The 27,448-nt window shown below is 34.2% G+C and overlaps 2 protein-coding genes across 5 annotated transcripts; both read right to left on the bottom strand.

The window, feature by feature from the left end:
* Positions 1-209: 209 nt before the first annotated feature.
* On the bottom strand, positions 210-27,348 carry LOC149482163 (uncharacterized). Of its 2 annotated transcripts, XM_089704185.1 has the most exons (5): positions 27,131-27,339; positions 4,458-4,644; positions 3,665-3,784; positions 3,031-3,192; positions 210-525 (listed from the first exon to the last, which is right to left on the bottom strand). In XM_089704185.1, exons 1-5 carry the CDS (start codon positions 27,131-27,133, stop codon positions 320-322), a joined length of 678 nt encoding a protein of 225 aa, XP_089560311.1. In that variant the 5' UTR covers positions 27,134-27,339; the 3' UTR covers positions 210-319. The 2 variants fall into 2 exon arrangements, with proteins under 2 accessions (XP_089560311.1, XP_089560312.1); XM_089704186.1 differs by lacking the exon at positions 3,665-3,784 and having other exon boundaries at positions 27,131-27,348.
* On the bottom strand, positions 7,349-9,320 carry LOC149482164 (uncharacterized). Of its 3 annotated transcripts, none has more exons than XM_089704182.1 (2): positions 9,137-9,320; positions 7,349-8,192 (listed from the first exon to the last, which is right to left on the bottom strand). In XM_089704182.1, the coding sequence occupies exons 1-2, from the start codon at positions 9,174-9,176 to the stop codon at positions 7,516-7,518; spliced, it is 717 nt and encodes a 238-aa protein (XP_089560308.1). In that variant the 5' UTR covers positions 9,177-9,320; the 3' UTR covers positions 7,349-7,515. The 3 variants fall into 3 exon arrangements, with proteins under 3 accessions (XP_089560308.1, XP_089560307.1, XP_089560309.1); XM_089704181.1 differs by having other exon boundaries at positions 8,937-9,313; XM_089704183.1 differs by having other exon boundaries at positions 8,945-9,313.
* Positions 27,349-27,448: the final 100 nt, after the last annotated feature.

Here is a 27,448-nt window from a genome sequence, read left to right as displayed (position 1 = left end):
TGTCCAATATAATATTTATCTGCTCTCTTTTTCTGAGGTAAAGTGGGAAAATATCTATTGAATAATTGCCAGTTTTAATTGATTTGAAATGCATAAGCATAAACTATAATTTCAAAACAAACATTCAAGTTACCTACTAATCAGTAGAAATTTTAAATGTAGACTCACCATAAAGTCAGGATAATGAAAGGATATAAATGAAAGATATCTTAGACTGAGGTATTTATTTTATTTTTAATTTTGATAACCTTAAAACGAATCGACGTGAGTATTAATTCAAAAGATATACAAAATCCTAACATTTATTTATTACAACATTCTACACCCTATTGTATGGCCAGCTTTGTCGTATGCTTCCAATCCTGTTAGGTTTTAGGTTGTTTTTTATACGTAGTTCTTGATTCGCCAAAAGCGATGTTATATGAGGAATGTCGTGAAAATATAATTTTCCATGCAATCTTGCTTTCTCCACTGCCGCTAATGCCTCCGAACCTTGTAGAAAATATTGATCATTGTAATTGGTTTCTGAAATATAGTAAAAAGGATGTTATTAGAAAATGTTCTCTTTTAATGAATTATTTAGTAATTATGCTATAGTTTAGAGTCTGTAGTAATATATTAGTTAATTTATTCCATGTTATTTAATTTTTTTCGTAATTAAGATATCCATTTAACTATTAATAAATGATTAGTTTAACAATCGAAAACACGATTTTACCTGGAGAAATTGACTCCAAACCAATAAAAGAAATTAAACATGAGGCTAAACTAATCATTATCAGTTTTGTTTCCCACCGGGCTCAAATAACTGAGAAATAAATGGTAGCATAATATTTGCTTAGTCATTTGATCTATGTTCATTTGCCTAATTTCATGTGACATAAGAAGTAGGTAGGTACCTAGTGAAGTAAGAGAGAGCGCGCACGAGCAACTTTGTCTCCGCAACTTTTTTGTCTCCGCAACTATTTTGTCTCTTCCACCCATGGGCTAGTATGAGAGCGAGCGCCCACGAGCAACTTTGTCTCCGCAACTATTTTGTCTCTCCAGCCATGGGCTAGTATGAAAGTGCGCGTACGTAGCGACGCAACTCCCGGGAGACTTTTTTGTCCGCGGGTTCGGAGACAAGCCCGCGACGCAACTGTCGCCCTATCTATTGGTTTCAATGCAAGTGCGCGCACGGCGACAAAAATGTTGCCAGGCGACGGCCGCCGGCCAGTTGCCGCGTAACCGGCGTAGCGATAATACCTATTTATGTCAACGTATTTATTCTCGTACACTGTAGTTTTAACCGACTTAAAAAAAAGGAGGAGGTTATCAATTCGGCCGGTATATTTTTTTATGTATGGACACCGATTACTCCGAGGTTTCTGAACCGGTTTACGTGATTCTTTTTTTTTTTGATGCGGAATGGTGTGGAATTGGTCCCATAAATTTTATTCGGATAAGCCCAGTAGTTTTTATTTTATGAGCATTTTCGTCTGGTCTCGATGACTTAATTGAAATGTAGCAAGTAACTTTGATTCATTTCCAGGTAACCGATTGAGCTGAAATTTTGTATACGTATGTAAATTGGATAGCGATGAAACATTATTATGACATAGCGCTGATTTGATGATGGAATCGGAAGGTGGCCATAGGAACTTAGTAATATATTGACTCAACTTTATCGAGTTTGGGCTCGTTTGATTCGTGTTGAAAAATAAACTAAAAAGTATTAAATAAAAATAACTTCGTTAAAAACAACCTACTTACTTCAAAAACGGAAAAGTAAAAAATAAAAAAGGTTTGATATTAATCATTACTACATATTATTTAGATGTGTTATTTACTAATAAGGTTTAATGTCGGTGCACGGGCTTAATACTAAGTGCTTAGTGCTTGGCACCAACTTCAAACCTATTTAATAAATAACACATCTAAATAATATTGTTTTTAATGAAGTTATTTTTATTATTAGTAGTTTTTCTGTCTATAGTAGAGCCATTTTAATAGGCATCATAGACAGTTCAACAAAATTCAGCAACGTAATCTAGTAACGACGCCATAGAAAAATATGTTATTTCGTTTTACTTAACTTTTTTCAATTACGATTACATATCTATACTAATATTATATGTATAAAGAGGAAATGTATGTATGGTTTTCAGTTTTCACGCATAAACTACTGAATCGATTACAATGAAATTTAGCACACATATAGAGGGTAACTTGGATTAGCACATAAGATAGGTTTTATCCCGGAAATCCCACGGGAATGGGAACTATGCGGGACAAGAGCACAGACCACAACCGTCTCTTCGAAATTCATGTTGATAAATGCAGAAAATTTTAAAGAAAAAGTTGCGTTGCTGTCGCTTTCGTGTGCGCATCGTTCAAAACTTTGCGAGGAGACAGCGACAGAGACAAAATAGTTGCCGGGCAACTAAGTTGCTCGTGGGCGCTCGCTCTGAAAGTGCGCGCACGTAGCGACGCAACTCCCCATACAAATTGATGGGAGAGACAAAATAGTTGCGGAGACAAAGTTGCTCGTGCGCGCTAGCTCTAAGGCTTTTTAAAAATTTGTAGTTTAAAGTTACTTAGTGACCGTTACCTAATACATCTAGATTTAACTAAATAAAATAATATAGTTAAAAAAACGGCTAAGTGCGAGTCGGACTCGCGAAACTAAGGGTTCCATACTAATTGGAGTCGTTTACGTACAAACATACAGGTGATTATAGTGAAGTCCCATGTCCCCTAGTGGGGTAAGGGGCAGATGCATTATACATCTGTTTCACTGATCGATTTTCTTTAGGGACAAGTAGGTGATCAGCCTTCTGTGTCCTGCCAGACCGAGACATTTTTTTTTCTTCGTCTCCACCGGGAATCGAACCCAGGACCTCTCGGTATTACGCTGACGCGTCAACCACTGTACCACGGAGGCGGGACTTGAACTTATTATAGCGGGTTATAAAGATGCGCTCTTGCGCATTCCTCTTTTTTCACGCTCTATGTTTATAGAATAAATCGGTAAATGCCTTTCCATAATACCTTCTCCATTAAGACCAGGGTTTAAGTTGTCAGTACTCGATCGTCGGTTTATATCGAAGCTAGGCGGTTTCAAGGGTGGTAGGAAAAGACCTACGGGCCAAAGAGACTCTGGGTCGGGAGAATCTACTTTATACGGCGATGGTGGCAGCACGGGAATTGTCTCTGTAATTATAAATTGCTATTAATTGGTGTTCCTAACTTTAGATACTTAGGTACAGGTATTCATATACAATTAAAATATCGCTCTAGATCTAGAAATTTTATTTTTTGGGTGGTATTAAATGTTCCTAACTATAAAATTTAATCGTAACTACCTAATTAAGTAGTTACTAATATCGTATTATAATATTATTAGTCTGTGCTAATATTATAAACGCGAAAGTTTGTAAGTTCAATGGATTTTTGTTATTCTTTCACGTAAAAACTACTGAACCGATTACAATAAAATTTGGTATGTAGGTAGCTCAAGACCCAGAATTGGACATGACTACTTAGGTATTTAATCCCGGAAATCCCACAGGAGCGGTAAATATGCGTGTTTTCAATATAAAACATTATAAGTGTAACATATTTACTGAAGATAATACAAGGATAATTACTTAGAGCATTTTAATGCTCTAAGGATAATACATACCTGCATTATCTAACGCATGCTGCCATGGTGAAATTTTGGCGCGTGGCTCTTCTGCATTGAAAGGTATCAACGGTTTGAGCCTTGGATAGCCACCGTTCTGCGCTTGTGTTGCTTGTGACGCTAAACATGGAAAGAAAATATTAAATTAGATAAAATCAAGACAATCGCCTAAATTCAGACGAATAATAAAGATTCCTTTGTTTAATGTCTATTGCTGAACTAGATTTCCGCCCGCGGCTTCGTCCGCATTTTGAAAGAAAAACCAGCATAGTTCCCGTTCCTGTGGATCCCGGATAAAAAGTAGCCTATATATATATATATATATATATATATATATATATATATATATATATATATATATTTTCTGGGTCTTTAGCTACCTACATACCAAATTTCATTGTAATCGGTTCAACAGTTTTTACGTGAAAGAATAACAAACATAAATCCATCCTCACAAACTTTCGCGTTTATATTATTATTAACACAGATAATTATAATACTATACTAAATGAAAGGATATTTTATTATAGGTACTATTAAATAAATAACAGATATGGGAGATCACAAGTTCGTTCTCTTCATCCTGAGCTGTCTCATTCCGATGATTATCGCCAAGTTATTTATGGAATAGGTTGTTAGATTGATACATACCTATATAACAAACTTCGCAATTAAGACTTCAGAGATTTTCCTTCCAATAGACTCCTAAAACTGTGCTAAAACACCTACATAAACTGGCGCATTTAAGAACTGTCCTAGTTGCCCGATACAAAAAAAAATCATAGGTACCAACTTCTCAAATCCCGTATAGGTGGTCGACGAGAATGCAAGCTTCTCTCCAGAACTGGTAAGGGATCACCGACGCCATGTGCATAGCTATGTGCTGGTGTGGTCACTCGCACGTGGGATACGAACTGGGTGCCTGTGACCACTTCCCATGAGAGGTGGAAGAGTAGCACAGTTGTAATAGCTCCTGATCTCTGTGAATAGGTTTTATAGTCTTGATACATTAAAAATTGGTTGATGTAAAGGCAAAGAATAGTGTAGGTATAGGAATAAAAAGACCAGCCCCCCTAGACAAGTGGCTTTCTATTAGCGTAAAGTTCAATAGAATAGATTATGAATGTATGGGATTGACGTTTGATTACGACGACGACGACGATTGATTACGTCAATCCCATACATTCATAATCTATTCTATTGAACTTTACGCTAATAGAAAGCCACTTGTCTAGGGGGGCAGCTCTGTATTCTCAGTGTACTTTTGAACAAAGTTAAGAAAATTGTTCCGAATTATTTTAAGGAATTGATCGCCCTTTATGGCCATATGTAAATACTTATTCAGTTACAACCTGAGAGACAAAAAGGAAGTGCTAGTAGGTAGCTAGTTACCTATACTCCTATTATCCAACGACGACACGTCGATACTATTATCCTGACTAATAACATTGATTCTCATGGGTTACCTAAATAGAATTCCGCCTTCAAACCCGGCTAAAGTATTGATTTTATTATAGACTAGCAATGCCCTGCGGTTTCACCCGCATAGATAGCGATATCGTTACAGTGAAAAGTCTACTATAGGTCGGACTATAGGTTTAATTTTTAATCACATGAAAATCACCTTTACCCCGTCCCGTGGGGCCGTGGGTTATGTCGGATTCCTACCGACCAAAGCCCCACTGTGTTCCGTCAAGACGCATATTGGTAGAATTCCTCCGTGACCCCCGCACTACGGCCTGCTCGAACAGTATACCTACTATTTTCTGTAGATTGACACTTTTAAAAATTCGTTATATCTTTTGAATGGAATATCCAATTCTTTTCATTTAAAAAGTATTTTGCTGGTATTGAAACAGTCTATAATAAAACATCATTTAATGGGATAAGGATTAATATATGTGTATGGATAACATGGTTTGATTACTGTCGGCACTTTTATTTACTTTGAAAACGTAAAAAAGTTGTTGTAGTAACATAACTACTGAAGATGGACATAATATGGTATCGCGGACTTTCTTGTAGATATTGATCCATTCTATAATACCGTAGAACATTTTTTTGTTCTATCTTCAATAGATTCCGCAGCGCACGCGATGACAGAAGTTTTATTGAGGATTTTTTTACACCTTGGGTTACATTATTGCATTTTTGGTAAGGATCTCTAATTTTTTTGAAAATGCAATATAGCCTATGTTGCTCAGTAAAGATGCAGCTTTCTAATGGTGAAAGAATTTTTGAAATCGGTCCAGTAGTTTTTGCGTGAAAACCATACATACATACATACTTACAAACTTTTCCTCTTTATAATATTAGTATAGATTGAATTACCGCATCACAAGAAATCAACTTACTATATCGATTGATTAAACCGCAATAGACTAAATTGTGGTGCTCTAGATTTTCAGTTCACTTTCGTAAACTCGGTGGGTATTTACTTATTAATAAATAAATATTATAGGACATTATTACACAAATCGACCTAGTCCCACAGTAAGCTCAATTAAGGCTTGTGTTGTGGGTACTAGGCGACGATAAATATAATATTATAAATACATATTACATATATAGATAATAACACCCAGACCCAAGAACAAATAATTGAGTTCATCACACAAATATTTGCCCTGACCGGGGATCGAATCCGGGACCGTCGGCTCAGTAGGCTGCAGTTACTTTACCACTGCGCCAACCGCGTCGTCAAAATTGAGTGAGACTTTAGTTTTAGAGAAGGTTTATAACTTTCAAGCTCGATATTAATACTTAGATACACAAAATGAAAGGTGGTTCATAATGTAATTTATCAAGTAATTTTGCGTCATCCAGGAGTAAAAATTAAAATGATAAGGTAAGTATACAATATATAAAATAAAGTACCTATGTACCTAAACCTGAAACCATATCTTTAAATGGTGTTTGTCGTCATTATCTTTTTGGTTCATCATTTATAATAGTCATGTCCCATCTTGAATCTTGCTTACGTGAATTCCATATAAGTATAGAATTTTAAATGTAACAAATGATTTATTGCAGTTTATGGTATGATAAATGGAATATAATATGGAGGTCGTTGCGTTTTTATGTTCTGTTTATAGTAGGTAGCAATTTATGAAGAGGTCAATGACCGAAGGGGAGATAAAGTATAAACATAGAGATTTTGTAGAATTTTCTCAGTAAAATGTACATAGAAATGTCTGTCTGTCCATCCACAGATAATATGACCAGGCTGATTTCAAGAATCGTGATAGAAAGACTAATGGAATTTTCGACAAAATTATTTCAAAAATGATTATAATGCTAGGTTAGCTAATTCCGGAAGTATTAAGTTATTGCAACATTTTTCTTAAAAGTTTCGTGGTAGTTTTCGTTATGCTGCTTCAAAGTGCTGGAATAACTCCTGCTTTACGGAATCTTTCTTCAGTGCCATGTGTTAAAAACCTGAGGTTTATATTGCTGCAGCATCTGAAGCAATTACCGACTACCAAGGAGTTCGGCCACACCAACCACCAATGTTTCAAATATGTGTGGCGAGTGGCGACAGCCACATATTTGAAACATTTATCATTTTAAGCGATTTCTTTCGTGTATCTTTATAATATCGACTACTCATACACTGTATGTTCGCAAAATAAAGGTAAGGTGTACATATTTATTCCCTATATATGCTACAAAAACACACACATATCATTTTATTATATACATATTATTTATTACTGAATCATTGCATCTGTACAGTCACAGTGGTCTCCTCTGAAAATCAGTGCAGTAATACATTTTAATTCATGTTTGCTGCTTTGCTGACTGGGAGTCCTTTTGCCATTTTTGTTATTTTTTTCTGTTCTTCTTTTTCTTTACATGGTGTCAAATAAAAAGTTTTCAATATCTACTTCTACTTCTATTTTAACAGGTGGAGTTTCCAATACCGGTTGTTTAAGGTCCATCAAAGCTATTTTTTGAGCTCTATAATCACGATTACATTGTGCTGGTGTTTTTACTAAAAATGATGGAGAATTTTGTTGACATCCCTCTGCTTCAGCAATGATTGATGTAAAGTCTAGTGAGTCTTGAACAGTAGCATTTTTAAGAGCTCTTTTTCGAGCTCGATAATCACGACTACATTGTGCTGGTGTTTTTGGTAAAAATCTTGGAGCTGATGAGTTTTGATCAGAAGCAATTTTAAGTGCTCTTTTTCGAGCTCGATATTCACGACTACGTTGTGCTGGTGTTTTTGCTAAAAATGATGGAGAATTTTCTTGATGTACCCCTGCTTGAACAATAGTCGATGTAGAGTCCAGTGAATTGTGATTAGTAGCATTTCTGAGTGCTTTTTGTCGAGCTCTATATTCACGACTACATTGTGCTGGTGTTTTTGGTACAAATGGTGGAGAATTGTGTGCATTTTTTAAAGCCTTTTTTCGAGCTCTATATTCACGATTACGTTCCGTTGAACTTTTAGGTGGACTTTTCACTTTACATTTTTTATTTATATTAGCGCTTTCCGGAACTCTTATTTGAGGCATCTTGAAATCTAAAAAATAAATAAAAATAAAATTCCTTCTCCAACAAACAATTATTTTAAAATTACGATGAGATTTAGCATAATGTAGTGTAATTGATATATAAATATTGATACAAATTTATTGTAAAATAATCTAATAACTGAAATATAAAATTGAATAAAAGCTTATAAATCTACTTTGAACTCAGTAATATAAAGTGAAGTCCCGCCAGAAGGCTGTGTCCTGCCAGACCTGCGACATGTCAACCACTTGCACAATTTATGGATTTTAAATTTTTAATTACAATGAGAATGCATACAAAAAGAATATGTATATAAAATATGACTAACTTGGATATCAATTTTGTGAATAATAAATAGTTTATTATAATTATAACAATAAATATAAATTGTCGAAATATTGAAGATCCTGATCAAAATAGAACATTGATAATTGATAACTAATTAAATCAATGTAATAAATAATCCATACTAATATAAATTATAAATGCGAAAGTAACTCTGTCTGTCTGTCTGTTACTCAATCACGCCTAAACTACTGAACCAATTTTCATGAAATTTGGTATGGAGATATTTTGATACCCGAGAAAGGACATAGGCTACTTTTTATCCCGGGTAAATGACGCAATCCCGGAAATCCCACGGGAACGGGAACTATGCGGGTTTTTCTTTAACTGCGCGGGCGAAGCCGCGGGCGGAAACCTAGTAATATATAAAAGAAAGTCAGGTTTGTTGCAACACATAATAAATTACTCTCTGACCTCGATCTGATCTGATCTCGATATGCTGGACCAATTTTCATGGTATTTTATTTGTTGGGTTTGTATCCGCCCCGAATAGCAGAATACATCTTAAAAACTATGAAAACTCGACGAATAAATAATTTTGAAAGATGAATCATGAAGAATCATTTTCCCTAAATTTTCTTCTTCAATCAAATCTTTATTTCGTACCTGTCAATTCAGTTTTTTTTGATGAATTGCAGTACTGCATTGCCACAATTTAGCCAATATCACGTTGTAGAAATTTTTATACCTCAAAGATTTATAAGAAAATCAAATGTTCAAATCAAGCGTAGATATCTATAAACAAAAAACACGTCCGTAAACGTAAACGTCATACATTAGTTGTACGCTGTCAATTGTCAAATACTTCAAAGTTCAAGTAATGATTGACATTTATGCATGCGTTCAGAAATATGTTTTGTGTAAACTATTTAAAAAGGATGAATAAACTATTGTCTACATGTAATCCGAAATGAATGGAAATAATTCAATTGCAGCTTCCCGGACAAACATCAAATAATCGAAATCAACGCTCGACTTTTCAAGCAAAAAATCCGGTCATTGATGAATTACATTGTTAAACAACTCGCCTTTGGGATTACTCAAGTCTCGAAGCTGGATGTATTCAATCGAATGGCAAAAACGAGGCTTGCCGTATCACGTATGCACACATTCTAATAATTTGGTTAGCTGTTGATCAAATAGATAACATCCTATGTGCGTAGATACCTGATCCTGAAACCGATCCAGACTTACATGATGTTGTAATTACGTATTTAATATGATTCAAGGACCGTTTCATCAAAAAAACTATGAACGAAGTAAGTAATCCTGCGGTGGGATCACAGAACATATAAAAGAGATAGCTCTTTTATGTGTTCGTTAGTGAATTTAGCTCGGTTACAAATACAGACAAATAGACAAACATCCTAAAAACTATTTTTGGCAGTTGGCTTCGATATCGATTGTAGACACATTGTAGATAACGCCGCAAGTATTCTTTAAAAAAATGGTTGTCTGTAAAGTCGGTTTACTGACGAAACGTGACAACTTCCGATTGTGCTTCTTTGTCGCTCGTTCCGCGCTCTCGCTTGCACTTCAAGCACATGGAACGCCTCAGAGCGAGGTAACGCCGCATGAGTCATGTTTTTTCGTGCGTGCAGCCGGCTGTATCAAATTATAAGACGTTGTCACGTCAAAAATATATTAAATATCTTATTTGATTTTCCTTCAATCTTCTCTTATATATAAAATTCTCGTGTCACAATGTTAGTCTGCATACTCCTCCGACCGTGGACCGATTCTCATGAAATTTTCTGTGCATATCGGGTAAGTCTGAGAATCGGCCAACATCTATTTTTCATATGTACCACGGGCGAAGCCGGGGCGCACCGCTAGTTATATTATAATAATTGTATTTACTTAGTTACATGCATTCGATATTGTTACTTAAAATATATCACAATTAAATTCATAACAAAATATATTTAACAAACCGCGATAAGATGCCTCATGCCTTCATGCGGTCGGTATTTGCCACAACTTGCGACACAATAGAAGTGCATTTATTTCAAGTGGACCTGCCGAATGACGAAATAAAATTTTCCCGTGTTAATTATATTTTGCATTATTTTTAATTTTAAAGACCGGGTACCGTCCTTCTGGTGGTACCTACCCGAGTATTATGGAAATGAGAAAAATGAGAAATATAAAACATTACAGTAAAAAAATTGCGTCTTTTAAGCATCGGCTTGAAATTCTATAAATATACTTATCTCTAACAAATTGAAAATTTTCCTTCTTTGTCATTTTAAAAATAATGTATAGGTAAAAGTATCATAAAAAACAAGCTATAGGTTATAATCAATAGTTACTTAGACGTGAAATATAGCCCAGAGTTCATTTAATTTATCCTTCGATTTTATGGTTGAATGTTGAAACACGTATCCCAGCCTTCAAGCGGTCATAATAAATTGGTCTCTTGAATCATGACAATAAAAATTGATCTACCTACTAATGGGAGCGCATACAAGATCCATTAATACAAGGTAAAAAGTTATACCTAACTTTGCATCTTGATAATTGATATATATTGGTCCATGATTTTCATCTAATATACACTTTGTAGTCCGCCTTTTAAGAATTTTCAAATTAGCCAATGTAGAGTTGACTATAAATAACGAATAATATTGCGATTCGATTAAGTACTAATTATAGAAGTAGCCGCTTAGTCTAAATAAAAGGTTTTTGAACTTTGAAAATTAAAAATGACTTGCATGAAATTTTAAACCCTCAAACCTTTTGAGGACTGACCGATTTGATATACATACCTAGTTATACTTACATGTTTAAATTTTTGAATCTTAAGAAATCTCTATGCGGATTACGGATGTACCACATACCTACATATTAAAATAATATAAATAGAATCAGCATCTATTCTGATTAATTACGATATCATCAAAAGTCAGAATTGAATTAATGGGATTGCGCGTGATCGTTTATTAAAGACGATGAGCGAATGATTAAAGACGATGAGATGACGAAGAAGATGAGCTTTTGAAATTAGCGCGTGTTGTTTTAATTGGAGTATTTGCCATTTAACCTTGGTCGTGACTGTACAATGATATAATATTCATATAAAATATATTAATCAAGACATTATAATTAATCAACCTTCGTATTAGGCAAATGTTTAATTACTTCTGAAAAATTAAATAAATCATCCGTCTAAAAATGAATTAACTAGTCTAGGATATAGGTGACTAGCTGTGCACTGCGGTTTCACCCGCATTGCTCCGCTCCTGTTGGTTTTAGGGTGATGTTATATAGCCTACAACCTTCCTCGATAAATGGGCTATCTAACACCGAAAGAATTTTTCAAATCGGACCAGTAGTTCCTGAGATTAGCGCGTTCAAACAAACAAACAAACTCTTCAGCTTTATAATATTAGTATAGATAAGATTTATTATTTGTTCACAATAAAAAAATTATGAATTGAGCACTTTTGAAATTCCTATTATAATTCCTATAACTAATTGAGAAGCTCTTATCAAGCTATCTAACATGTATGTGATACAAATTGTTAACAAATAGCAACAACTGCAACATGGCTTCCAAACGTGACTGCATGCAAAGCTTCTAATTATCGATGCTACGGTTTAGCGATAATTTATTATTTCGCAATATTGCTCTCAATAGCAGTGCATTCGCTGAAACCTCTTTGATATTGGTGCAACTGAGGCATATTGAGAAGAGAATTTAGCACGAGTTCTCTTTGTCATGTCTTATATATTGTCACGAAAATAAATCACGCTGAAGGACTTAACGTTTTGTTTGAGTATTCAATTGTGGGTAGATAAACGTCCAACGACGGTGACTTTTTGTATCGATCGAACGTTTGAATGCCTCCCGCCTACTTTCGACATCCATTCTTTAAAATCTTGGGCCAAGGATGCAACAAAATTGAAATAAAGTTGTAAACACTTATTTTTTTACAATAATTTTGTTTTCATAAATATAAGGCAATCATGTAGAGTTTCAAGCCGAGTAAACAATTATATTGTAATTCTTCTCTTTCGGTCTCGGTTTCTGCCAATTATATAGGTACCTAACTACCTAATTAAATAAGTAAATATGTATTTGAAATTATTTATGTCAATATTTTAAGTTGTTTTAATTTTTTAGGCTTATATAATATTCATGTGTATTCTTCCTATCTTGACTTATGGTGCGCAAACTTGGTCGTTGAAATGGAGTTGGGCAGGGCACATAAGTCGCATGCCGGACGAACTGTGGGCCAAGATAACCACTTTGTGGAGCCCAGGAACAGATAGAAGACGTCGCGGCAGGCCGAAGAAGAGATGGCGAGATGAACTTCACCAATTTAAAAATGACTGGTTTTCATTAGGACAAGACCGCGATTCGTGGAAGCGACTTGGAGAGGCCTTTGCTCAGCATTGGGACACGACAGGCTGATACAATACAATGCAATATAATATCTAAGCTACGGTCGATAGGGAATTCTATTAATTTACACGAAAAACGTATGTTTTTTTAGGGTTCCGTAGCCAAAATGGCAAAAACGGAACCCTTATAGTTTCGTCATGTCCGTCTGTCCGTCTGTCCGTCTGTCCGTCTGTCACAGCCGATTTACTCGGAAACTATAAGTACTACAGTGATGAAATTTGATGGGAATATGTGTTGTATGAACCGCTACAAAAATATGACACTAAATAGTAAAAAAAAGAATTGGGGGTGGGGCCCCCCATACATGTAACTGAGGGATGAAATTTTTTTTTTCGATGTACATACCCGTGTGGGGTATCAATGGAAAGGTCTTTTAAAATGATATAAAGTTTTCTAAAAAACATTTTTCTTAAAGTGAACGGTTTTTGAGATATCAGCTCTCAAAGTCGTAAAAAGTATGTCCCCCCCCCTCTATTTTTATAACTACGGGGTATAAAATTCTAAAAAAAATAGAGGTGATGCATGCTAATTAACTCTTTCAACGATTTTTGGTTTGATCAAAGTATCTCTTATAGTTTTTGAGATAGGTTGATTTAACTGTAATTTATTATATTTGCTGCTACGGAACCCTTTGTGCGCGAGCCCGACTCGCACTTGGCCGGTTTTTATTTGTAGAGAATATTGACTAGATTTTCATTCTTGCTTATAAAAAAATCCTTTATAAAAACGGGCATATTTTGTCAATTATTATTTTCATTGGTCACGCTTAGTTAGCTAAATTGAGAAGGTAGGCTAAAATTATTAAAGATAAACATTAATCACTGATGAACTGATCACCTTTCAAGTTTCGTGTATTCACGGTTTACACAATAATTATTGTAAGATTTGGTTCGTCGTAGTTGGAATCCGTAGAGACAGGCAGGTGTGATGTGGTGATTTAAAAATATTTATAAAAGATATTATCCCCACGATATCCCAAAGAAAAGTTTTTTGTTTTTGTATACTACCTATTTGAAAATGAAATTCAAGGTGTTCCAAAAGGAGTCATCCGATGTTAATTGACTCTAATTTTTTTTTCTAAATAAAAAAGTTCGATTCTGTTTTTTTATTACTTACCTTTAGAATTTTATTATTCAAGTCGAGAAGATGATATCGTCTAAATGCGTGCTAAACAATCCTTTGACCAGATTTTAAATGTCTATTTTGAAAAAGCATGCGCCTTATATCTAACTTTATGCTAAAGTCAAGTTATTTCTTAAAGAAATAAAACATAAAACAAATACACTGTATAAAAATGAATAATAAATAATCAAGATTCAACATTTTGACATTATAAAAAGTTATCAGATGATTTTTTACATTATAACTACCTACATATATTTTTTTTTAAATATGTTATCATAATAAAACGCAAATCTCTAAGACTTACGGTGATTCTTATTGTTATTCTACTGAGTCAAAACCTTTTTATGACATCATTGTCGACAAGCTCATCTTCAAGAGGCAATAGACAGGGTCACTTACCATCTAACTCGGGTCGTAAACAAAATATACTTCAAAACCGCAATCGCATTATATATCCAAATTTGTGGTTAGAATTACTTGTTCTACGTAAAGTTATACCGAGTGGTTAATAGAGATGAATTTATTAGCAAAGATTCAAATCCGTCCCTTCACATGCCAAGTGGAGCATATTGAAACTCAATAGTCAATACTTATTAAACACTTGACCGTAATTTGAAGCTTACTTCATTGAGAAGGTACCTAGCTTTTTCCGCCTATTTTTCCCTCTCTTTCCGTTGTATGTATGCTATCTCTCTCGCACACCTCTCCACCAGGTGGCGGGGCGCACGATAATGTCGGGCGCTGGATGTTTTTCATTGGCGTCTAGCTTCCGCCGCGAGAAGGTTGTCTACAAGACTACAACCTTGGTGCTATTAAGTATTAAGTATTGCTTAAAGCAAGTGCTAAAAGTGTTAAAAAGTGTATCCCGTCGGATCGGTACAGTGAGTTATTTTTACATCTATTCTAATAATATTTTACTTAAAAATGAGTAAAAATCTTTAAAGTCAACGGTGTAATCGTTGGACTTTATTTAAAATGCTGAGGTTTTTAATGAATCCTTCAGCAATAGTTTATTTTTCAATATGCTTAAATACTTAATAGCATGATTAAAGATATTTAAAATTAACGATACAACCGTTACATTTTACTTGAAATAGTAACTTTTCTTTTGAAATATTTCATTATGCAATATGTACTAATTAATATTTGAATTTTTAATACTGTGAGTAAAGCTATTTTAACGGTGTTACCGTTCGGCTTTACTCGAATCGTTAATATTACTTTTGTGATTATTTGATATTACTAGATATATCAAATACCCTCTCTTGTATATAGATATTTTTAATATTTTATTTCATTTTTAATAATGTGTTTTTATTACAAGGGTACAAGTGAATTTTTCGTGGAAAAATTACAATTAATACTTAGTATGGATATGAGCCAACTCAAAGCTTTACAGGCATACAATCCATTGCTACGACTTTATTACATTGTCGTTATCGCTAGGAACGGTTCGGAATTCCTATCATAGTTTATTACTAAAAATTATCGAACGAGATGAGTCAGCTCCAAGAAGTCACGACATGTCAGAACATGTTGTGATATTATTTTATAAATCGTACGGGAGTTACCGCTCAACTGAATAATGATGGAATTCGCTTATGTATAGTAGATACGTACCATGAATGTTCCACACATTCAAAACTATCCGTAGTCTATACGTGTCCTTTTATGAGTATTATTCTGATCCGTTTTTATGTGAAAATAGACATATTACACACGGCTAATTTGATTGAAAATTACGTTTCCTATGTTCAAATGATGCAACTTTTTTGTTAAAACGAGTAAGTACCAAAAATTTTACAATTAAATTCTTTGGTTTACTGAACTTGTGCTGAAAGGGTTATCGTATAATAATTATCGAGATATCTTAATATAAATTAGATTTAGATAAACTTATTTCAAATGATTTACAATTCACTTCTAACGTTTTAGAATAATATTATAAACTTGTACACCTTGACAAAAAGTAAAAAATTGCGGGTGAGTGGAGATTATTTTGTGCAATTAAATATAACGTCCTACGACGGTATGGTTGCGTTCGTAAGGAATGTTAACGGATATAAAGCAACTAAATGTTACATCGATTGCATGAACAAAAATAAATATGAATCGAAGTTCATTTTAAAATTTAGTGAATTGATTTGAATTATGAATTTATTAAATGTCGCTAACATTGGAAAATAAGTTAAAGGACCTTGTTAATTGCTATATTATTTAAATGATTATTTACTGCTATTTTTATATTAGCACTAAGGTGTATTCTTGCTCGAAGCAGAATACATAAATGTGGCCACTACTCCTCGCAGGGGTTAGCCAGGTCAAATTCACCCTCGCAGGGTGTCTCTTAAGCATTTTTTGGCAGGCCCTACTTATTTCTAGTTACAAACATCCCTCGCGCAGCTGTCGCTCGCAGGGAAATGGTGCAAATATATATCGGCCCTCGCGGGGCTTTGATTACAATCGTCCCTCACGGAAAAGATGGTGCGAATATATATCAGCCCTCGCGGGGCTTTGATTACAGCCGTCCCTCATGGAGAAATGGTGCAAATATATATCAGCCCTCGCGGGGCTTTGATTACAACAGTACCTCACGGAGACATGGTGCAAATATATATCAGCCTTCGCGGGGCTTTGATAACAACCGTCCCCACGGGGAAATGGTGCAAATATATATCAGCCCTCGCGGGGCTTTAATGGCGATTGGTGCAAATATACAAAGGATTGATCATTAAAATGATCATAGATATTTGCTTTTGTCAACGAGGACCCACGAAAGAAGTTTTGGATATGACCGTATCGGATCTTCACTCTTCTAAGGTAGGTAGAAAAAGGTTTTGAAATCTACTTCACAGTGGGCAGTATAGTAAATGACCTAATAAATACAATAAAGGTTAGATACGTCAAATAATGGGCGCATGAAATTGATACTTCGTATCCTAAAAGTTTACGCTTCAGGAATCAGGAAACCACCATTGGTTTACCAATTATGGAAATTGGAATTGAACAAATTGTATTTACCAATGCAAAGCCTAATCACAACAAAGGAAGGCGAGTCGGATCAAATATCATCTCGCAGATGATTTGTGGCGGTGGTTTCGAGGATTGTCACCAAGCCTTGTGTCAACGGTATGTTTGGTATCGTAATTAAATGGCACTAGCCGACCAATTTTCATATACAAACATCGGAAGAGATTTTTTAATCGCAAAGCGATTGAATGTAACAAATGACGATTGATTACGTATAGTTGACCTCTCATAGGCCTATTTTAGTTGCCCGGTCTTGTAGGCAATTTATTTGACTCGTTTTTCAACCCATTTGACCTCATTATTGCACCCATGAGATTTTTCTTCGGGGCTCAAACAATAAATCGCTGAGGGATTAGGATAATCGTTTGTTAGACAAGTTTTTTGTCATCCCACCAGGATTATTATATTGTATAATAAAGTTATATACAACTATTAACGTAAAACGTTTAAGTACTCAACGAATGCTGAGAATACTGACTGTTGAGTTACATAGGATAGAGGATAAATAACGGAAAGTCAATCTTTCCAAACAAAAGCCTCTTATTATTAGATATTACTTGGAACCCCTACCCTTAACGAGAAAGCTCTGCCAAATGACTTCTCATTTCTTTGCTTTGAGGGGGGGGGGGGGCAATAAATGAAATGTACAGGCTATACGGCTTTTAAAATATAAGTCTGGTAAGCGAACTAAACTTTGCTGGTTTAGTTCTTGCTATATCGCTATCCGTGCCTGCTTCTCGTGTTTACGGGTGAATTAAGTTTATCAATAGTCATAAATGCAATGCTATTCAGAGGATATACTGCATTTAAAACATGACAAAGTCTGGTAAGCGAACTAAACTTTGCTAGTTTAGTTCTTGCTATATCGCTGTCCGTGGCTGCCTCGCGTGTTTACGGATGAATAAAGTAATGTCCTGTCTTCGCATCCACAGCTAACTGTCCTATACTGTCATAATCTTAACACAGATTCATTCGACATAGCTCCCCACGAGCTCAGTTCTTCATTTTTGCACTCGCACAACTGTGGACAACACAAGAGCAATGCCTCCATTGGTAGCAGTTACAATCAAGGGATAACTAACCTTAGGCTAGCCATATTACGGATGTTGGAACAACCGACTATATTCAGGGCAATTTTCTTTGTTCAGTGTAACGTTTAGACTGTCGTAGCATTCCTACGGAACAAAGATGGGATCAGATCTGCATCCTTAATGCAGTTAATCGAAAGGAGATACTTTCAGACGACGATAGTATTCAAAACCCACCATATTCCTTAACATAATAATGCATAGTTAAGCTTATAATCTCTCTTGCCATTATCCTGCAGCAGAATTCCTTGGCGATAATTTATCCTCGTTAGAACGAGCGAGGGTTGTTACGATAATATGAGAAATCCTAGTCAGTTAGAGACCTGAACGACGCGATAGAGTACCGCTATTTCAGTAGTAGTAACACCTAGAAGGGTGAAGGTATTCTGGAAAGCGGAACTGAAGGCCCGGTCAGCAGCATCAGCCACCTAATAGACAGTGTTCAGTGCTGCACCACTATAATCTGCAAAATGACTCTGACGGTATGAAAATGTGGAGTACATTTTCAAAATATCAAATGATATAGTTGGAATAAAAATCCTATTTGCCTCCGTCTATCCAAAAGACATACGGAGTAGCTAGTAGTAGTTGGTTGAATTAGAATAAAGTAACTATAGTTAAAATCCTTTGTTACTGACTGGATAAATTTGGCTCTTTTCCTATCTGACGTTCATATAGCTGTTGACTGCCTAGTGTTGTGCACAAACACTATTATTATAAACTAGCGGTCCGCCCCGGCTTCGCTCGTGGTACTTACGTTTTCTCTACATAAAAACCATCCTCGTACTTCAAGGAATATAATAAAAGAATTATCGAAATCGGTTCAGCCGTTCTCGAGTTATGCGCTTACCAACACATTTTGCGATTCATTTTTATATATAAGAAGATAAGTCACGTTATGTAGTCCCGAGGCTTTCGGTATATAAGTTCTGATGTAAATCATAATTATATCTTAAAACCGAATTGATTAAAAGTAACGTACTTGGCTGTAGTAATTGCAGTTTTGGGACACAGATAAGCTCCTTATCATTTTAGTCTCTTAAGTTCAGTATATTTGTTTCCAGTACAGAGTTTATGACCTATAATACATGCATTGTACTGAAAGTACTAGCCATGTTTAGATTATGATTGGTGGCGTTGGCTCTAAACATTAATAGCGCACGGTTTGGTTGGATGTTAAAAATCTGTATTATAATTAAAACCGTTTACCTGTTTTGATATTTTATTGCCTTATTCAAGGGGTGACCTTTTAAATTTATTTCTGACCCCAAAAGTAAGGACCAAGTTCTCTTCTTGTCCGCTTGTAGCAGGTTAGGTTAAAACTGTGTGAGTTGAGACAGTTGGTAATTCTATGTTAAGATGATTCAATTGTGCTTCTACAGAGTTCTAATTGAATAAATAAAGGTTTGAGTTTGAGGTATTTTTGCCTCGTCGGGATCAGCTGTTGCTTCATTTTGTAAGTAACATCTAAATGCGTAATTGAAAGTCGTTACTGGCGCTTTCGCAGATTTACGCTAAAGATAGTGAAAATTGTAGTAACTTTAACTTTTCAAGCCCAAAAGGTTAACTAAGGTACGCTTGAACCAATCTCATAAGTTCTAATACTTTTAATCATTATGATTAACTTTTTGGTTCTTATTTGATTAACTTTTCATCTGGGATTGTTAATATATTATATAATATAAAAATTTGTGTGATTTATTGGTAGGTATACTATCTGCACACCTTACTCTTTCAAATAAAGAAATAAGTAATTACTTATGTATTCAAATTCACATTGGCGTCCATATATTGTACACCAGGTGGGTAACAAACAGGTCTCAATGAAGTAAGCTTCAAATTACGGTCAAGTGTTTAATAGCTGTGTTTTACCTGAAAATAAAACACATATTAAATACTTACCTATATTTGAAGCTTACACTTAACGTCCACCTGTTGTGGATTTCGACTCAATGAAAAACATCCAGCGCCCGACATTATCGTGCGCCCCGCCACCTGGTGGAGAGGTGTGCGAGAGAGATAGCATACATACAACGGAAAGAGAGGGAAAAATAGGCGGAAAAAGCTAGGTACCTTCTCAATGAAGTAAGCTTCAAATATAGGTAAGTATTTAATATGTGTTTTATTTTCAGGTAAAACACAGCTATTTTAGATATGACATCATTTTATCGTTTATTCAATTTGCGACTTTCAAATTTACTATTACTGCATATTTTATTTAAATTATATCAATTAAGCAATAATTATACAGGAAGTGTGATCATCTGTTATCTTGCAATTTATATAAATGCATACCTACTTTTCTATTAACATTTTTCAATAATAATTTACCTAGATAAAAATTCAGAGGACAAGTATAATATCAGCTACCTGTTTAAATAATTGATTTCAAAATTACATAATTAATTAAAGAACGCGACGGTGAAATCTTAAAAGTAGATGCGTTCCTACAAACCTCCTTTATAGGTAATTAGCTAGATACCCACTACGCATGCAAAGCATTATTTCTCCAATTTAAATCGTTCATAGCATAGGTAATTACTAATTAGTAATTACTAATTACGATTGTTTAATCATCACTTGATTAAGTATGTTGTATAGTCCAAAATACTGTATAGTCTAAACTATACACAGGCATGTTTGTAATTTTCTTGCATATAGGTACCTACCTAGTTTTACTACACTAGGAATTCTTTTTCTTAGCAGATAAAAGTGGAACTCCATTTTTTTTGTATACATAACTAAATTTCTTTTAAAAATACTTCCAATTTCACAATGCTTCCTAAGGGCTTGCCTGACCCAAGTTATAAGTAAGCCATCGAGCACATGACTTGGCGATAATGTCTGCAAGTGCATCCGGACTGTCCACGATTCGCTCCTACACTTTCACCCGGAAAACTCGAGAACAAAGGTTGAAACAATTTCCTATACAGTACAGATCATGCTCCAGCTTCTCCGATTGTTTAATTTTATTCGTCTTTAATTTAGGACAATACCCTAATTGTAAAAGTACATAAATATCAATTAGTTAGGTAAAGGTATAAAGATTTTAGGCTCGTTTTTCATAGATATATTAAGACCACAAATTGTTACATTAATTAATTTCAAAACAGATAAAAAATAAATTGTTGGTCGATCCATTGATCGATTATGTTGGTCATGTCAACAGTCAGTCAGTCACATGACTATAGCTTTTACGTAGTTATGTACTTGTTTACATTTATTAGGAAACTCTAATGAGACAGAAAAAAAATGACATTAATTAAAAGCAGGATTACTCATAAACAAATATTAAGGAAAGCTATTATAATAACATTTGATCGGTAAACAGTAGCTATTTAAGTACAACTTTCCAATGCATATGTTAATATGCTGAGTATCACGTAACTAATCGCTTAGTCATCCTATAACACTTTATATTAAATGTTTGTCTTACTAATTTGCATATGATTAATATTTGATACATATTCTGCTGACGTTACGCTATACAATAAATCTTTGTATTTTATGTTCAGGCAATGAAACACAACTTATTTATAACTCTACGAGAAGGTAGGTACTCTAGATATTAATATATATATCTATTCTTCATTCTAAAAAAAACTATTTGAAAACCATTAGGTACTACTGTATCATCATGTAATCAGTATATTACAAAACAATACATAGTTATTACTAAAATGTTTTTAAATTTTTATTTTATGTGCTTCATAGCCGCGGCAAGATATTCTTCTACTTTCTGCCCTCTTCTCTTTACCCGCCTTCAAATTTGTAAAGGTAGCCTTGTTCTTAATTAAAAATAATCAATAATAGGTATTAGTTATATGGTACCTATAGGTAGTAAAACCACATAATATAATACTTGTAGTAAGAAAAAACCTCATTGCAAGCAGATCATCTATTATCCTCCCACCTTTGACCATTTTGAAATTTATCTGTTAGTACCCGAATGTGCCGAAACTATGTACGTCGCCAACTATTGAAACTATTAATGTCGATGTTAATATTTCTCTATCCAGCGGAGAACCCATTCGCATTGCACCATTAGTTGATGATAAAATTGCGAAACTTTTTTAATTAAACTTGAGGCCAATAACTTTAGTTTTCGGTAGAATAATAAGAGCACGATCGTGTCGTGATGCACGGACTGCAAAACAAAGAGTTGTTACAGTTTCATAGAACAGTTTGACGCGTCAAGTTCAAATCTTTGTAGTTAGCTCATTCGGGCTTTGTTAACCTTCGATGTCGTTTCTTGATCCGTTTAAGGTTTAATAAAAAAACTCTTCGTTGTTACAATAAAATATGGTATTGTATCAAGTCTTCGTTAAATCAGTGCTAGGTAAACATTAAGGAGATGAAAAACTAACATTTTATAAAAATATTTTTCCGAGAAAAAAGAAGATTGAAGAGATTAATTAGAACAAATGCAGGTGTGATCATGAAGAAAAATAGAAATAGCATCCAACAATACAGTTTATAACAAGGTTAATCTGTGATTGATCGAGATTTATAAATTATTGTCAAGGATACTCACGTTATACGTGATTTAGAAATTCGGCAATTATTTGATGTGGGAGTAATTAGTATACGTTTATGATGTAGTCTCACGGCCAAAGGTTATCAGATGATCAATGAGATTGGTATATAAAAACGCTCAATTACATTTGTAATGAACAATCACGTGAACCTTTTAGCTTTATTTGAAGTCTGTCCAATTAAAAAAATCTATACAAGTGGATTGACCATTGATCCACTAAGTACTAACTTTTCACGTGTAGAAATATCCTGTGGAAATTAAAATGATTGTCGATTAAAAATGCGTCTAATGGATGTTGAATAAGTCAAATTGATAAAATGTCCATATACTAGTAATATTTAAATATTTTGGGAAGAATTCTTTCTATATCTTGAATAGAGTCGAGGTCATGTTTCTTTATTAATTAATTAATGGAAAACGCATGTTGTCTTTGTAATCAAATACTACGTGCAGTACGCATATTTGCATATCTGATAAATCTGTGATTTTACAAAACGATTCTCATAAATATTTGGTAGATCTTACGTTTTTTTTGGCATATTGGATTTTAGCCTTTTCGGTGGCCAACTGTAATCATAGTGGAAGGGACCCAAGAATCGCGGAAAATGGAACGCACCAGAGCCAGAGATTTACAGCATTCTTTTTTATAGACATAGGTACAGTATGTGAAAAAAAAATATATTTACAATACACAACTAAATATAATCCATACTTCACTATCATCACTACATAGTATAAAACAAAGTCGCTTTCCCTGTCCCTATGTCCCTTTGTACGCTTAAATCTTTGAAACTACCCAACGGATTTTGATGCGGTTTTTTTTAATAGATAGAGTGATTCAAGAGGAAGGTTTATATGTATAATAACATCCATTAAATAGTGGAGAAGTACTGTTATTTTTGAGGTTTCTAATGTGATGTCGTAAAAAATTACATTGTTTCCGCTTATATTGCAAACGCAGGCTGAACCCTACGAGTTTTATCAAAATAATGTACTAAGTATTATACACATTGAAAAGGTCTACAGAAAAGTCCGCGATGGTATATGTCTATCTCTTATGGATAACCCACAATAACATTTTTTTGTCATTTACTTTTTACGACAAATAATAGCTAATTTTCGAAGCGATTTTCACCAATACAGCATTAATCCTTAACCAATTAAATACCTTGAATACATTGTTCATTTAATATAGATCTATATGGCACTTTACACCGTATGATTTAAGTGATTATTTTCGAAGTTATTACAGATTTAAAAATTGCGGGACGTAGCGTTTGCGGCGGTACCGGCCGGCCGGGCCGCTATGTTTTTATATTATACAACGTTCACAGTTTTTCTGTAGTGTATTTAGTATCAGCATTGCACCCGTGCGAAGCCGGGGCGGGTCGCTAGTAATATTATAAATGCGAAAGTAACTCTGTCTGTCTGTCTGTTACTCAATCACGCCTAAACTACTGAACCAATTTGCATGAAATTTGGTATGGAGATATTTTGATATCCGAGATAGGACATAGGCTACCTTTTATTGCGAAATATGTACCACGGGCGAAGCCGGGGCGGACCACTAGTAAGGAATAAATTGGCATAACAAGAATACTATTAAACTAAACTGCTGGGTAAAATAAAGAATTATTTTCCCAATTTCATTAATTTATTGGTGCAATAAAAATTCATAGAAAAAAAATAAGCTGCCCAACTCCCAATTACATAATATTATACATATTTCTTATCTGAAAGACCGATAATTAATTGGTCCCTCAGAGCAAGTAGATATAATCCATCGGTCTTTTTACACAATTTATTCTTAGGTAGTTTTATACAATGTATTCCAAGTATTCTATTCGATGCGTAGGTACAAATAAACAGATAATATAGTCAGATAATATAATATTACAAACTTAGATTAAGGATTGGTCTCCGCGCGCGCGCTACGACTAGATACCGCCCCACCTAAAAACAATAGCTCTGTGAGTGCGGCAACCATAGAAATCTAAATAACAAGACACATAGAAGGGCTATAATGTCATAATTCGTATGAAAACCGCTGTCGCCAAAATCAACACATTCAAACCGAAAGCTAAACAGTACACACAAGTAAACTATGCCTTTTATTGGACAGCTTGATTTTAGTGAAAACTAACTTATCTATTAAATTAAGCTTTTGAATATGTATCCTAACGCACGAATTTACGGTTTATTTTAGAATAACATCCCTAAGTATATGAGACTTTTTGCTCCAATACGAACAAACGTGATAATAAGAATGGTCGACTGTGTCATTCATTGTTATTTCGATTACTATGGTGACACTCGTAATACTTGTAAATATTCTATAATTTTAAGGAAAAACGGCATTATTTCTAAAAAAAAATATTTTCCGATGAAATATTATTCCTTTATAAGTATAACTACAACTTGTGGAAGAATTTCCGCAATGGGAATTGCTGAAACACACCATGTATACACTCATACGTCTCCAGAGCAACTGAACAGTGACGAATGCACTGGTGATGTGCAAATCACCTGAGTGGCGACAAGGTCACGCACGCTTACGACTTCTAGGGCCTTAGACAAAGTAACAATTACAAAACGATAACGAAGTTAGAAATCGCAAAAATGTATGGGATTGACATTAGATAGACCACGTGATCTAACGCGGCGTATGTCAATCCCATACATTTTTGCGATTTCTAACTTCGTTATCGTTTTGTAATTGTTACTTTGTCTACTGGGCCTAGTGTCTTGTTATTTAGATTTCTATGGCGGCAACTCATTTCTGTAGTGTGTTTTAGGCAATTTGTAAAGATGCTAGTGTGTGTGAAGAATTGGGCTGCCAGCTACATAAATTTTACCTCATAAATGGGAAATCTGGCATCTTGGAAAGAAGTTTGAAAAATATTTTTTTCATCCTGACCTGGCCGGGAATCGAATCCATGAACATGTGACTCAAATCCACTTGCGACGCTACTATACTATAGTCACAAAGGTTGTTTAAAAGTAAAAAAGCGGAAATTAAAAAAAAAACATATTATATGAGTCAGTTTAACATGGTTAAACAGAAATAAATTATTGTATTATACTTTTTTATACATGTGTTAGTAATAGTATTGAAAAAAAAAAGTTCAAATTATTGCTAAAATATTTCCTCAACCACGTGTATTTTTTTGGATATGCAATACGGCAACACTGAATGGCGTCGTATTTTCGTAGAAAAATTTTTCGAAGTAAAGGAGAAATTTCGAATAATACGATACTTAGTGATGGTACGTGATCCCAGTGTCTTTCTTATTTTTTGTTGTATTATTTTTAAATAGTTTTATGACACAAATAGGCATTTTACTTCAGATTTTGTTCAAAATCTTTATAAATTATCGGTTCACCCTCTCCACACAATGCTTGTGACACGACTGGCTTGGGTACGCCGAATTCGGCGTACTATAAGTTGCCGCATTTTTCAAGTACGCCGGCGGTATCTAGTCGTAGCGCGCGCGCGGAGACCAATCCATAATCTAAGATTACAAACCAGAGTCAGAACTATAACGAGGTTAAGCTTAAAATTTAATTGGTATACGAAAACTTAGTGTTTTTTTTAAAACATACTTTACTTATAGACTCTACAATACATATTTTATCGTCTGTTTTTTTAAAGGAAATTTTGCCTATTTTTAGCGGATTCAGATTTAAATTTTAATATATTTTTTTTATTTTTTTTTATTTTTTGTTAATATCTCGTCTGAATGGATTATGGCGCGAAAATTTTAAGTCTTCAAATTCTGTTCAAAAGATCTCTATACTGTTTCAAGTTTCAAACATGAAAATGGTTCACGAGGGAATGTGAGGAGATTTACCTAGTGAAATTAATATTAAATGATTTTTAAATATTTAGTTGCTTAAGTATTTAATAATAAATATTAAATATTATATTCAGGAAAAGATACTATATTCAAACAAAATATTTTAAAATAGCTCTATCTGTGGCTCTATCATTATTCCCGGAAAAAAATCGATATGTGTAGATAAAACAGAATAAACCTCAGATCAATATGTTTTGTGCAGGGGTGGTCTTTTTTCCAATATTAGTTATTTAAAACATTAATTTTTGAAGCAAGGAAAATAATACTTTGGTAAGTAATTCTTTATTTTTTGTCATATGATTTAAATTAGCAAAAATATCAAAAATGAAAAACAGGAAGAATTATTTTTTAAAGTAGGAAATTATTTTGGGATTACATCAGAAACGATACAGTTTTATCATAGTACTTATAAAATATAAAGATAGGTTTAACAAATTCAATGAAAATATTTTTAAATTCTCTTAGATTATTTTATGACCTATTTATTTCATGTTCACTTAGCGACATAAGTACTTCTTAGAAAAGCATTAATAATTTTTTGTTCAAAAAACTTACCATATTCGAAGTAAAAATCACATAAGAAAAATAAAATTATCCAGATCACAAACAAAATATGTAGTCAATTAAAAACATAAATCGCAATGTTCGTTGTTTTCCCGCCAAAAAATTATAAGCACAATTCGATATTTGGAACGTATGCGCACACTCCCGTGTTATTTGTCATCTGACGAGCGTGTGGCCTATGGACTATGGAGTATGGAGCCAACCATACAAGCACTACCGCTCACCATCGCGAACGCTTCTTTCTCTTACGCCAAAAGCACGTGATGCATTGAAAGTACAAGTTGCATAGCCGTGGGAGGACGCAAAACT

Source organism: Colias philodice, chromosome 15 (genome assembly GCF_061535455.1).
Source record: "Colias philodice isolate Cphi_HAF_F1 chromosome 15, ilColPhil1 Martin Lab GWU primary, whole genome shotgun sequence".
In the NCBI taxonomy this organism is placed as follows: domain Eukaryota; kingdom Metazoa; phylum Arthropoda; class Insecta; order Lepidoptera; family Pieridae; genus Colias; species Colias philodice.
This window is presented reverse-complemented; position numbering and strand designations above follow the sequence as displayed.